General features: G+C 37.9%; 1 protein-coding gene across 1 annotated transcript in view; it reads left to right on the forward strand.

Annotated features, from left to right (window-relative positions):
- CNTN3 (contactin 3) overlaps positions 1 to 15,385 on the forward strand; it is a gene marked incomplete at its 5' end in the record, with an annotated part of 246,338 nt that overhangs the window by 178,965 nt on the left and 51,988 nt on the right. Inside the window, 2 exons of the mRNA XM_079712276.1 lie at positions 5,449 to 5,576; positions 7,420 to 7,595. Of these exons, the coding sequence (XP_079568402.1) occupies positions 5,449 to 5,576; positions 7,420 to 7,595 (304 nt within the window). The remainder of the gene's footprint in view (positions 1 to 5,448; positions 5,577 to 7,419; positions 7,596 to 15,385) is intronic.

A 15,385-nucleotide genomic window follows, 5' to 3' on the forward strand; every position in this document is an offset into this window, starting at 1 on the left:
TTTGTTTTTCTCTTTCTGACTTACTTCACTCTGTATGACACTCTCTAGATCCATCCACATCTCCACAAATGACCCAATTTCGTTCCTTTTTGTGGCTGAGTAATATTCCATTGTATATATGGACCACATCTCCTTTATCCATTCATCTGTCGATGGGCATGTAGGTTGCTTCCATGACCTGGCTATTGTAAATAGTGCTGCAATTAACATCAGGATGCATGTGTATTTTTGAATTATGATTTTCCCTGGGTATACGCCCAGTAGTGGGTTTGCTGGGTCATATGGTAATTCTATTTTTCATTTTTTAAGGAACCTCCATACTGTTCTCCATAGTGGCTGTATCAATTTACATTCCCACCAACAGTTCAAGAGGGTTGCCTTTCCTCCACACCCTCTCCAACATTTGTTGTTTGTAGATTATCTGGTGATGCCCATTCTAACTGGTGTGAGGTGACACCTCGCTGTAGTTTTGATTTGCAATTCTCTAATAATTAGTGATGTTGAGCAGCTTTTCATGTGCTTCTTGGCTATCTGTCTGTCTTTGAAGAAATGTCTATTTAGGTCTTCTGCCCATTTTTGGATTGGGTTGTTTGTTTTTTTAATATTGAGCTCCATGAGCTGTTTATATATTTTGGAGATTAATCCTTTGTCCGTTGATTCGTTTGCAAATATTTTCTCCCATCCTGAGGGTTGTCTTTTCGTCTTGTTTATGGTTTCCTTTGCTGTGCAAAAGCTCTGAAGTTTCATTCGGTCCCATTTGTTTATTTTTGTTTTTATTTCCATTACTCTAGGAGGTGGGTCAAAAAAGATCTTACTGTGATTTATGTCAAAGAGTGTTCTTCCTATGTTTTCCTCTAAGAGTTTTATAGTGTCCGGTCTTAAATTTAGGTCTATACTCCATTTTGAGTTTATTTTTGTGTATGTTGTTAGAGAGTGTTCTAATTTCATTCTTTTACAAGTAGCGGTCCAGTTTTCCCAGCACCAGTTATTGAAGAGACTGTCTTTTCTCTATTGTATATCCTTGTCTCCTTTGTCATAGATTAGTTGACCATAGGTGCATGAGTTTATCTCTGGGCTTTCTATCTTATTCCATTGATCTATATTTCTTTTTTGTGCCAGTACCATATTGTCTTGATTACTGTAGCTTTGTAGTATAGTTTGAAGTCAGGGAGCCTGATTCCTCCAGCTCCGTTTTTTTCCCTCAAGACTGCTTTGGCTATTCGGGGTCTTTTGTGTCCCCATACAAATTTTAATATTTTTTGTTCTAGTTCTGTAAAAAATGCCACTGGTAATTTGATAGGGATTGCATTGAATCTGTAGATTGCTTTGGGTAGTAGAGTCATTTTCACAATGTTGATTCTTCCAATCCAAGAACATGGTATATCTCTCCATCTGTTGGTATCATCTTTAATTTCTTTCATCAGTGTCTTACAGTCTTCTGCATGCAGGTCTTTTGTCTCCTTAGGTAGGTTTATTCCTAGGTATTTTATTCTTTTTGTTGCAGTGGTAAATGGGAGTGTTTCCTTAGTTTCTCTTTTAGATTTTTCATCATTAGTGTGTAGGAATGCAAGAGATTTCTGTGCATTAATTTTTTATCCTGTAACTTTACCAAATTCATTGATTAGCTCTAGTAGTTTTCGTGGCATCTTTAGGATTCTCTCTATATAGTATCATGTCATCTGTGAACAGTGATAGTTTTACTTCTTCTTTTCCAAATTGTATTCCTTTTATTTCTTTTTCTTCTCTGATTGCTGTGGCTAGGACTTCCAAAACTATGTTGAATAATAGTAGTGAGAGTGGACATCCTTGTCTTGTTCCTGATCTTAGAGGAAATGCTTTCAGTTTTTCAGCATTGAGAATGATGTTTGCTGTTGGTTTGTCGTATATGGCCTTTATAACATTGAGGTAGTTTCCCTCTATGCCCACTTTCTGGAGAGTTCTTATCGTAAATGGGTGTTGAATTTTGTCAAAAGCTTTTTCTGCATCTATTGAGATGATCATATGGTTTTTATTCTTCAATTTGTTAATATGGTGTATCACATTGATTGATTTGCATATATTGAAGAATCCTTACGTCCCTGGGATAAATCCCACTTGATCATGGTGTATGATCCTTTTAATGTGCTGTTGGATTCTGTTTGCTAGTATTTGGTGAGGATTTTTGCATCTATATTCATCAGTGATACTGCTCTGTATTTTTCTTTTTTTTGTAGTATCTTTGTCTGGTTTTTGTATCAGGGTGATTTGGAAAAGTTTGAGGAGGATGGGTGTTAGCTCTTTTCTAAATGTTTGATAGAATTCACCTGTGAAGCCATCTGGTCCTGGACTTTTGTTTGTTGGAAGATCTTTAATCACAGTTTCAATTTCATTACTTGTGATAGGTCTGTTCATATTTTCTATTTCTTCCTGCTTCAGTCTTGGAAGGTTATACCTTTCTAAGAATTTGTCCATTTCTTCCAGGTTGTCCATTTTATTGGCATAGAGTTGCTTGTAGTAGTCCCTTAGGATGCTTTGTATTTCTGTGGTGTCTGTTGTAACTTCTCCTTTTTCATGTCTAATTTTATTGATTTGAGTCCTCTCCCTCTTTTTCTTTATGGGTCTGGCTACTGGTTTATCAATTTTGTTTATCTTCTCAGAGAACCAGCTTTTAGTTTTATTGATCGTTGCTATTGTTTTCTTTGTTTCTATTTCATTTATTTCTGCTCTGATCTTTATGATTTCTTTCCTTCTGCTAACTTTGGGTTTTGTTTATTCTTCTTTCTCTAGTTCCTTTAGGTGTAAGGTTAGATTGTTTATTTGAGATTTTTCTTGTTTCTTGTGTTAGGATGTATAGCTATAAACTTCCCTCTTAGAACTGCTTTTGCCGCATCCCATAGGTTTTGGATCATCGTGTTTTCATTGTCATTTGTATCTAGGTATTTTTTGATTTCCTCTTTGATTTCTTCAGTGATCTCTTGGTTATTTAGTAATGTATTGTTTAGCCTCCATGTGTTTGTGTTTTTTACGTTTTTTCCCCTGTAATTGACTTATAATCTCATAGCGCTGTGGTCAGAAAAGATGTTTGATATGATTTCAGTTTTCTTAAATTTACTGAGGCTTGATTTGTGACCCAAGATGTGAACTATCCTGGAGAATATTCCGTGCGCACTTGAGAAGAACATGTAATCTGCTGTTTTTGGATGGAATGTCCTATAAATATCAATTATATCCATCTGGTCTATTGTGTCATTTAAAGCTTGTGTTTCCTTATTAATTTTCTGTTTGGATGATCTGTCCGTTGGTATAAGTGAGGTGTTAAAGTCCCCCACTATTATTGTGTTAGTGTCGATTTCCTCTTTTATAGCTGTTAGCAGTTGCCTTATGTATTGAGGTGCTCCTATGTTGGGTACATATATATTTATAATTGTTATATCTTCTTCTTGGATTGATCCTTTGATCATTATGTAGTGTCCTTCCTTGTCTCTTGTAACATTCTTTAAAGTCTATTTTATCTGACATGAATATTGCTACTCCAGCTTTCTTTTGATTTCCATTTGCCTGGAATATCTTTTTCCATCCCCTCACTTTCAGTCTGTATGTGTCCCTAGGTCTGAAGTGGGTCTTTTGTAGACAGCATATATATGGGTCTTGTTTTTGTATCCATTCAGCAAGCCTGTGTCTTTTGGTTGGAGCATTTAATACATTCACGTTTAAGGTAATTATCAATATGTATGTTCCTATGACCATTTTCTTAATTGTTTTGGGTTTGTTTTTGTAGATCCTTTTCTTCTCTTGTGTTTCCCACCTAGAGAAGTTGCTTTAGCCTTTATTGTAGAGCTGGTTTGGTGGTGCTAAATTCTCTTAGCTTTTGCTTGTGTGTAAAGCTTTTGATTTCTCCATCAAATCTGAATGAGATCCTTGCCGGGTAGAGTAATCTTGGTTGTAGGTTCTTCCCTTTCATCACTGTAAGTATATCATGCCACTCCCTTCTGGCTTGTAGAGTTTCTGCTGAGGAATCAGCTGTTAACCTTATGGGAGTTCCCTTATATGTTATTTGTCGTTTTTCCCTTGCTGCTTTCAGTAATTTTTCTTTGTTCTTAATTTTTGCCGATTTGGTTACTGTGTGTCTTGGCATGTTTCTCCTTGAGTTTATCCTATATGGGACTCTCTGCACTTCCTGGACTTGGGTGGCTATTTCCTTTCCCATGTTAGGGAAGTTTTCGACTATAATCTCTTCAAATATTTTCTTGGGTCCTTTCTCTCTCTCTTCTCCTTCTGGGACCCCAATAATGCAAATGTTGTTGCATTTAATGTTGTCCCAGAGGTCTCTTAGGCTTTTTTCATTTCTTTTCATTCTTTTTTCTTTAGTCTGTTCTGCAGCAGTGAATTCCACCATTCTATCTTCCAGGTCACTTATCCGTTCTTCTGCCTCAGTTATTCTGCTATTGATTCCTTCTAGTGTAGTTTTCATTTCAGTTATTGTATTGTTCATCTCTGTTTGTTTGTTCTTTAATTCTTCTAGATCTTTGTTTAACATTTCTTGCATCTTCTCAATCTTTGCCTCCATTCTTTTTCTGAGGTCCTGGATCATCTTCAGTATCATTATTCTGAATTCTTTTTCTGGAAGGTTGCCTATCTCCACTTCATTTAGTTGTTTTTCTGGGGTTTTATCTTGTTCCTTCATCTGGTACATAGCCCTCTGCCTTTTCATCTTGTCTATCTTTCTGTGAATTTGGTTTTTGTTCCACAGGCTGCAGGATTGTAGTTCTTCTTAGGTGGGGACTTCCTGTCTTGCTCACACTGTGATCTCAGAGACTCTCATAGCGTCTAGCTCATGTAAAGTTCATTTCTGTTTCCTTAGTTAATTAGTTAGACCAAAAGTTTTAAGTACTTTAATCATATGCTCAGAAACTCAGATGTGTTCATTTACATTGCCCACATTTTTGCAGTAAGTAGTTCATGGGTGACCATTCAGATGTTCTTTTGCAAAATATGGATTTATATTAGGTTAGATCTGACTCTCTGAAGTTCATAATGAAACACCAGGGAGTTTCTCATTTCTCATAAACTGTTTCAGATTTATGGAAAATAGTGTCATGTCTACTTCTTATTTTCTCCAAATTGACAAGGCTAACCCATGAGTAATCTACCTCACCACATATTTTTGGAAAACATTTCACACTTAATTGATAAAGGCATCCCCAAAACCAGATGTAATGTTAAGTAATGCTGTTAAGTAAAACCGTGTAAAAATATCAAGAAATGTTCGAATTGGTAGAGCTTCTTTTTTAGTCTGCTGTGTGCATGTGTGTATAAATTTCCTTTTAATTTTCTTTAGACCCAAGGAGGCTAAGGGCTGGTTTATGTTGCCTTAAATATAGTAGCTTAAGACAATACTTCTGTTAACAAAAGCTCTATTTTGAAAAAAAGTGACTAGTATACATTTATTTGTCTCATTTGTATCTTTAGAATTTCTTTTTTAAAAGATGGAGGACTCAAAATTGCCAATGTGACTAAAGCTGATGCTGGAATTTATACGTGCATAGCAGAAAACCAGTTTGGGAAAGCAAATGGCACAACACACTTGATTGTTACAGGTAGGTGCATTTCTGAAAGATTGCTTTACATGGAGATACACAGATAACATGCATGTGGTATGTTATTAAGATCAAAGAAAAAAATGTTTTTCACAATATGCAGTGCACTACGCAGGTCGACCTTACGTTTGCACTTGTGTTTTCTCTAACAAGTGAAAGTCAAGGGAACAATCCTTAATATTTCTTTATACACCATGGTGTGTACCAGGGACACATGACTTACTATGCTGCCAAAATGGGCAGTAGAATTAGAAGTAGCATATGTGGCTGGTCTGCTTTTACTTCGTGCTATTCTACCATGTCAGATCTTTTGGGTACACTTTTTCCTTTTCCATTATCTTTGATATTTTCTGGAGATGTTTGAGTCAATGGAATAACCCTTGCGATCAAAAAGAGTCACTTAGAATTGTGGATGTGTTTTGTTCATTTATTCATTGAAGAAAAGCATTGAGTATCTACCATGTGCCAGGTGCTTGGGTTATTCAATAACAAACTGACAAAGAATGCTGCCCACATGAAGCTTACCTTCTACCAAAGGTAGAAAGAAAATAAGTGGTAGGAATATAAGGCAAGGAAATTCTTAGAAGGAAAGAAATTGCAAACGATTGTAAAATACAGAGCAGTGTTTGGGAGAAGTAAGCTGGAGCATAAACCCAAGTGATCAGAGAAGAAGAGATGTGAACAAATATTTCATGGAGATGGAGTTCAGTAGATTTCTTGGGGACAATCGTGTAGAGGTTTTGTAGACCTTGTTAGGACGTCAGCTTTTAGTTGGCATGAAAAGTCGAGGTTAGTGCACAGTTTTGAGCAGAGGAATGAAATGATGGGAAATATATTTTTAAGGGGTTACTCTAGCTGCTCTGTTGAGAACATACTGTGGGGAGTCATGGGTAGAAGTGGGAGGAACCTCAGGAGACATTGCAGTAATCCAGGCGGGAGTGATAATGACCCAGATGAGGGTGGCAGCAGAGCAGTTGATGGGAAGGGATTCGATTCTGCATATATTCTGCATGTAGAGTCAGTAGGCGTTGCTGGCAAACTGACTGTGAGGTCTGAGAGAAAGAAAGAGAGGGATGCCTGCAGAGTGTTTGGTGAACAACAGGAAGAATAACAGTCAAAACAACTGAGATGGGAAAGGCTTGAGGTTGCACAGGTTTGGGTAGGAGGAAGATCAGAAGATTGTTGTTGTAGAAAACATGATAAATGCCTCTTTGAAGACTTTTGCTACAACATGGAGCAAAGAAATGGGGAGCAGCACTGGAAAAGTGGAGTCAAGGGAAGCTTAATTCCCAACTATGGAAGGACTATAGTGATGATAGAAAGGACATTTGCATTTGGGAAAAACCAAATTAATTAACATTTTAACTTAGTATCCTACCTATTCTAAACATCATTTTTGTAGTCTTCCAAAAGTTTGAGTCTATTTAAATTTTGGTAGTAATACATTTTCCAGTCATTGAAAATACAGTGATTTCTATTTCTACCGGTATATTTCATGAAGGAATAAAGCTAAAATGAAAATGATTTTGTAGTAGTATTATAACCCTTGTTTACAGGTGACTTCAATTTTTAAACTTCTATATCCCATAAATTTAGATACCCTAATTCATTTAACAAGAATTTGTGTATCCAATGAAATATGTTATGGGTCTGCATCAAAATGTCTCTTTTAATCTTGAAGACTTTTCGTGATACAGAGGTATATATATGTATATAGACACATATGTATGTCTACACACACATACATACTATAAGTTAGATTAACAGTCTGCCTGTTGAAAATTGCTTTCATCAAAATAAAAATGCTGAAGTTTTACTTAAAACTGTATTATTTCCCCAATAGAACCAACAAGAATAACTTTGGCACCATCCAACATGGATGTCTCAGTGGGCGAAAGTGTCATTTTGCCCTGCCAGGTGCAACACGACCCCCTATTAGACATCATGTTTACCTGGTATTTCAATGGAGCCCTCACAGATTTTAAGAAAGATGGATCTCACTTTGAGAAAGTCGGTGGGGTAAGTTGTGACACTTTCCTCATGCTTTTTACATGTGTCTCTGACATACCGTCCCTAAAGAAACATTGGGCACATATGTGTTACTCCAATAATGTCTGTTCTGTGAGTGAATTGGGGGTTGGAATTCTGTAATGATCTAATTTTATTATAGTAATTACCAGAAAGTGAGCATATTTACTTCAACCCGTAAACTATAATTTTAATTAAAATCGATACTTGCTGTGTTTATATTAATTGTTATTTTGCACGGTACTTTTGTCATTAGTATTCCACAGAAGGGAAAGTGTTCTTATACAACTGTTTATTTTCAACATGATATATTGTGAAGTTGAATGAAGTCACATTTCCTAAATGCCTTCCATGTATCAGGCCAGGTGCTTCATCCCAGTTAATCCTTGCAATGACACTGGATGTCAGTGGTAAGCATTGCCCTTTTACAGGTGCATAAACTAAGGATTTGTAAAGATATTAACTTGTTCAGGGTCACTGAGCTAGCTAGTGGTGGAACTTACATCCAAGCCTAGATCTGTGAGTCCCCAAAACACAAATACTTTCTCTTGTTTCATTCTGTCTCCTTGTTTGCGATGGTTCTATGTGAGGAAGAATTACAGATTTCAAGGGAAAATGGACCCCTTCAGGAGAACCGTTAAGAAGGAACGCGGTGTTGTGAACCGCAGAGACTAACAGCAGGCCTCACACCTGGCCACATGTCTGTGAATCCATCATCACAAGACCAGTTTCCCTTGCAGGGCTGTTTTCTTTGACACAGGGTTTAGCTTCGTTCGTTTTGGCTAAGATATCAGTGGTACATCATAGTAGAGTCTGGGTTTTCTCCTTATGGACAAAACGATATGATGGTCAATTCAGCTATATTTATTTAACAGTATTTCTTGGGAATTCCCTGGTGGTCCAGTAGTTGGGACTTGGCACTTTCACTGCCATGGCCCGGGTTCAATCCCTGGTCGGGGAACTAAGATCCTGCAAGCCACATGGCCAGGTAAAAAAAAAATTGAAAAAAACCCACCACCAATATTTCTTCTTAAATGTATATATGTGTATACATGGGGTCTATTAATGTGTTAAGATTGTGTGCAACTTGAAAGGATGGTGTTAGGACTTGAATTACGTTTCCTCAAAAGATAATTTCAAATCCTAAGGCCTAGTTGTGATAGGATTGTGGTAGAGGCTAATAATAATAGGATTATTAGCCTCTGCCCCTGGATCCTGGCACAGACCTCCTAAAACCCTTGGAATTTCCTGCGTGACGAAATGTCTTTTTGTCCTAATGAAGCGACGCTGTGGGCTCCTGGATAGTTTCAGGATGGTCACCAGAAAGACCAAGCCATAATTAGAAACTTGGAACCTTCAGCATTCCCCATGGATCATAAATTCAGTGCCCAGCCCCTCCCTCCTTCAGGAAGGAGGGAGGGGCTGGGCACTGAATTTATGATCGATCAGGCCTACGTGATGAAGCTTCCATAAAAATCCCAAAAGTAAAGTACTTTTCATCACAGAGAGCTTCTGGGTTGGTGAACATATCTGCATGCGAGGTGGGTGACACACTCCACTTCCACTGGGACAGAAGCTCTTGTACTTGGAACCCTTCTGGATCTCACCCTATCTATCTCTTCATCTGGCTGTTTATATGTATCCTTTATGATACATAATGATACATAAAGTATCATAAAGTAAATAAATGTTACCCTAAGTTCTGTGAGCCACTCTAGCAAATTACTGAACCCAAGGAGAGTATCATGGGAACCTCAATTTATAAGTGGTTGGTCAGAGGTACAAGTGACAATCTGAGACTTGCAGTTGGTGTCTGAAGAGGGGCCAGTCTCAGGGGACTGAGCCCTTAACTTATGGATCTGATGCTAACTCCGGGCAGATAGTGTCAGAATTGAATTGACTTTTGGGACCCCCCACCTGGTGTTGGAGAATTGCTTGGTGTGGAAAACACACACATCTGGTGTCAGAAATGTGACGTGTTCCGAGTGTGCGTATAGTATTGACTGTAAAGGAGATACAGAAGAGTGTCCTTGACACTAGTACCTCAGAATGTGACCTTATTTGGAAAGGGTTGTTGCAGATATATGTAGTGAAGTTATGATGATGTCATACTGGAATAGGATGGGCCCTAATCCAATATGAATGTTGTCCTTGTAAGAGGAGGGAAATTTAGGCACAGACAAACACACAGAGAGGAGAATATAGACACAAGGAAGGTGGCCCTGTGAAGATGGAGGCACAAGTCACAGAATGCCTGGGGCTGCCAGAACCTAGAAGAGGCAGGGAAGAAGGGTCTTACCCTAGAAATTTGGGAGAGAGATCTTGATTTCAGATTTGTGGACTCCAGAACTCTAAGAGGATAAAGTTCTGTGGTTTGAAGCCACCCAGTGTGTGTTACTTTGTTACAGCAGCCCTACTGACCCACTACAGCTGGTCTTTAAAAAAAAAAGGTGATATTTAGATACCTAGACACAATTAAGTACAATTTCAATGCTGTTTCTATGTTCTATCATCTGGCTTATTCCATTTTCGAAGTTCTAGTTTTCCAAATTGTTCTGACTGATTCAAGTCTTTCAAGAACTTCACCAATTGCTGCAAACCATTGACATTTCTTTTACTATTGCTTTAAATGCTTTTTTTTTAAGTCACTGATTTCTTCTGTCACAACAGGAAAAGGCATATGCCAGTATCCTCAGCCAACTCTACTCCGTACTTAGGGTTTATCATTTGCCTTTCCTTGGAGAGGAGTCAAGGGAAAAAAGAAAAGGCTAGAATGTTACCTTCACTGCTGTAACCCAGCTCTTGCCCTAACTTTAATTCGTAAAGAATTTGATTTGAAACATTAATTGCCTTTGCTGTATAATGTAGATAACACTGTGATTTATCTCCTCGATTTTGAACTGTTGATAATATTGTATCCAATACAATGTCCTTCATCTGCGCTAATGCTAAAGAAATATACATTAAAAGACTAAAAACCCGAAGTACTTTGATTCGATTTGGGTTTTTTTTTAAGATTTATTTTTTATTTTTTTATTTTTATTTATGTTTGGCTGTGTCGGGTCTTAGTTGTAGCACGCAGGATCTTTCGTTGATGCGCCCAGGCTTCTCTCTAGTTGTGGCGTGCCAGTTTTCTCTTCTTTAGTTGTGGCGTGCGGGTTCCAGAGCTTGTGGGCTCTGTAGTTTGCAGCACGCAGGCTCTCTCGTTGAGGCTCGCGAGCTCAGTAGTTGTGGTGCGCGGGCTTAGTTGCCCCGCAGCATGTGGGATCTTAGTTTCCTGACCAGGGATGGAACCCGAGTCCCCTGCATTGTAGGGTGGATTCTTTACCACTGGACCACCAGGGAAGTCCCAGCAGTTTGATTTTAATATGCATCAAATATCCTCAAACAAACATTTCACTGAGACTGAGCTAGATGGCTGCTTTCTCTAAGAGGGTTTTGGAATTAAGAATTTTCAAGATAATACTGTAACTTAGCTGCTCCTGTGCTACTGATAGTTTCTACATAAGGTACTGAGTCAGTCATCTCTCTACAGGAATCAAGTATCTGAAACACGAAACTGCATGAATCAACCCTATCACTTGCCAGTTCTGGTCTTTTTCTAACATGTTCGTTCGTGGCCTATGAATTTTTTTATTGACTTGTGCCATTAGTAACTTAGTATTCTCCCATCAGTATAAAATGTAAGCCATACAAGATGACATTACCCTTAAGCACAAGCAATTAAGGAAATTGCTCTCCTATTGCATGAGAAGGGAATCATATAACAGCTCTTGTCCTCTGTGTATTCATAGCAGCATTCACGTTAATACCTAGGAAGTCTGCTTGTCTTTTATCCCAGTGTGTTCATAGATATATCCCCTGTTTTCAAAAGCAACAAAATGTGAGGGAGAAGCCGGTAACTGGGAAGGTTGCTTAGAAAGCTGGATAGTGTAGGAGCCATGTTTTAAAAAGAGGGTGGGTAGTTTAGAAAATGGAAAATCTAACTGACAGCTTTCAACTGTTTCAGCCACTTGTCATTGAGACGACTCTGGGTGTTCAATATTCATTCATTCATTGTAAAAACAACAACAAAAACCACACCTTTTGGGGAAAATCCATAAGCTCCAATTTAGATCAGATCTGTTGTGTAGACTTGCATGTCATGCCAAAGGAGTGTGATGACAGTGTTGGAGGAGAGGAAATTGTCACATCCAGGGACCCACTCGAGTCCTTGGGACAGACCTCCAAGTGAGTGTCCTTGGCTTCAAGCAGGAAAGAATTCAAGAGCAAGCCAAAGTAAAGTGAAAGCAAATTTATTTAGAGGAACATATTCCATAGGCAGAGTGCGGTCCTGCTCAGAAAGTGAGAGTGACCCCAGGGCCTGGGCTTGGTCTTTTTTGTGGGCTGAGTATATCACATGCTAAAGAGTAGGAGGAATATTCTTGCCATTCCAGGACAGGGTGAGGATCTCCAGGAATTGGGCCACTTTTAGTATTATAATGAAGGTATAATGAGCTAAATGTCAAGGGCCAGTCTGTTCTCCATGCCACCTTGGTTTCAGCCGGTTCCAGCCAGTTTTTATCACATCCTAAGGGCTGCACCCCTTCTTCATTTATCTAGTGGTTGTATCCTGCCCCTTTCCCTCCTGTCTCAACAGCAGTTATAGGTTTCTGCACTGTCAGAATGTATAGCATTCAGAAAAGCTTATTAAGCCAACTGTCCAAAGCAAACTGACACATCACAAAGGAGAAATATGGGTCATATACAGGCTTTGTTCCATGGGACAAATCAGCATTGTATAAATAAGTCAGCAGTAAAAGGCATCCACTTAAGTCCATTGTTTGCCAAGCAAATCTTGGTTATAGGCAGAGTGTGGTGTAATTAGAGAAGCAGGGGATTTGGGTTCAGATACAGGTGAGGTCTAGATTCTGTTGCTTACTAGATGATGTCCTTGCATGAGTTACTTAACTTTCTGTTCCCCATTTTCTGGTTTCTTTTCACATCAGTTTTTAGTATTTGCCATGTTCCCTCCCACCACAAGATTTTGCACACACTGGTCCCTCTTCCAGGAACATTGTGCTCTCTCCTTTTGGGCTATATCTAGATATCTCCATATGTAGTTGTGCATATGTAGGTAAGAATGTATGTAGTTACGTGTATATAAATTTCATATATGCACAGTAATAGGAAGAGACAGTCCCAACCATATGTCTATGGTAGCATTCTATCATAGCCACGTTTAACCAACAGAATTCCATTCCATGCAAAAAAAAAAAAAAATTCCACTCCATGCAAAAAAAAAAAAAAGAGAGAGAGAGAGAAAAAAAAGAGATTGCATCATTCACCCAGTTCCCAGTATAAGATCTTGCTTTCTCAGCTTTTAAATATATCTAAGCTTCCACTGACAGGAAAAAGGAGATAATAGCCCCCAAATTCAAGGGAAATGAAAGAACATTTTTGGCTGGTACCTAAGGATTTACGGGCCTGGAAATTTAAGTAGGCTTTTAAGAACGTTCAAGAATAATTTGGCTTGCCTTGATAAGCTAACTTTTGGAGTTAGACATATTACATTATGGAGACTGACTGTAACTAGAAACTGTTGAACCTAAACACCCCAAAAGTTCCCTGTATATTGTAAGGATGTTTAAATAGCTATGCTTTGATAAACCTGATGTGCGGCAGATACTTTAGAAATGAGGAATGTATAGGGCCAAGCTATAGAGCTTCACACATTTTATGGGATTGGATCTATGATGAGTTAGAATGTGTGTGTGGATAAAAGTCACTGGAAGCAATAAGAGGTTTAGCAGTGACAACCAATCTGTGACTCACTGAACTGGCTGCCTTCGGTGTGCTTTATCTCCCACAGGCCACAATCCCAGTCTAGTGACAGCAGCTGATTGAGAGCTTGAGACCTGATGTATTTCCCAGCTCTCAGTGGCCGAAAAGAGTATCTTTGAAAGAAATCCTTTGTGTATAATAATACAATATGGTCACCTTGACTTGATTTATTTCATAGAATTACTTGGGTATGAGGACTGAAAGTTTGACAATAGTAGTTATTTTACAACACAAAATACTGTAAGAGGTTTTGTGTGCATTTTAAATACAGAACTGAGGTAAAGCACTCATTCAAACACTACCTGTGGTGACACACTGCGTTTGTAAACATCTCCCACCTGGAGTGTCTTACAAATTTTATATCTTGTCCAAATTCAAAATATAAACTGACTTGGACGGATCCTTTAGAGAATACATCCAGTAATGAGCCCATAAAAGTTGGGAATTAGACCAGGGGAATTAATATTATTCATCTTGAGCATACATCCCTGAAGCCCAGCCCCTCCCACAAAGCTATTTGGGGATGAAAAAACAAAGATTCTCCAATGCCTATTGGAAATGGGGAAATGCACAAAAGAGTTGAAGTTGAGTTTATTTCACTAACTCATTGTTTGCTCAGCCAGGCATCCTAGAGTCTCAGTTCCTACCTAGGGTATGATTAGTATCCCAGGGCTGCGTTTATTACTACAATGTTTGTTAAGATGAATGGTCCAATCCACCCCTAGTGGAAACCCTGTAAGATTTAAATTTATAAGAAGACGAGCAGAAGTCAAACCAAGTAACATGTAACTTGAATTAAAACCCATAAAGACAGCAGAGTTACAACAGAAACCAAGGCTGTAAATGAAAAGATGTGCAAATATTTATCAGTCAAATTCAACAAAAAGAAACACGGTAACAATTACTAATTTAAAAAATAATAAGAATTCAAGGCAAACCTTAAGAGTAAAAAAAGTAAGTTTATTTTGGAAAAAGTTTGCTCTGCCATGCAGGGGTAATAATCATAAATCATAATATTCCAGTTAATGTACCATTAAAATATATCAAGTCAAAAACAAAGAGAAAATGAGAAACTAAATTGTCATGTGGTCTGAGAGCTCCTCTTTCAACCGTCAACAGATCAATTTGCCAAAAATCAGAAACACAATTTAATACTATTTTGTAATGGAAGTAACAGATACACATAAAAAATTGATCCTAAAAATAGAAAATATACATTCCTTTTCATCTTTTTCACACCCTTGTAAATTTTAGGAAAGAAAGTAACAAAACAACTATATATTAAGGAGATGGAAGAATAAATGGATGGATGGAGCAATGTCCAAAAGCAATAGACGAGCTCTGGAAAATATTAATGAAGAATAAAGGTTATAGCACAGGGAGATGGACTCGGTGCTTTGTGACCGCCTGGAGGGGTGGGATGGGGAGGGTGGGAGGGAGGGAGACGCAGGAGGGAAGGGATGTGGGAACAGATGTATATGTATGACTGATTCACTTTGTTATAAAGCAGAAACTAATAAAAAAAAAAAAAGAAAGGTTAAAGCAGCTAAAATTAGAAATGAGAAAGAGAATGTAATGGGTGAGAAAGAATGCAAAATAAACAGAATATTCCATGTTCAAGTCATATATATGAAAACCCAATTAAGTAGAAAATTTGGGGGAGAATATAAGTGATCAAAATTAATAAGAATTTAAAAAGCCAAGTAGATTCATAATCATGAAAAACCGTAAATTAGTAACACCCCCCCCCACCCCGTTTCCCCCACAAAAAAAGATTCTAAGGCTAGAATTGTACTGGTAATGTTTTTTAAGATTTTAAGAAATAGATAAATTGTTATATAGACTATTTGACAATATAAAAAGTTTTAAATCTTTTCAATTTATTTTGTAAGGTTAGCATATTCCTGAGAACAAAACCTGGCAAGATAACAAATAATTAGTAAATATGAATCAATTTC

The sequence above is a fragment of the Hyperoodon ampullatus genome (assembly GCF_949752795.1).
Source record: "Hyperoodon ampullatus genome assembly, chromosome: 10".
NCBI lineage: Eukaryota > Metazoa > Chordata > Mammalia > Artiodactyla > Ziphiidae > Hyperoodon > Hyperoodon ampullatus.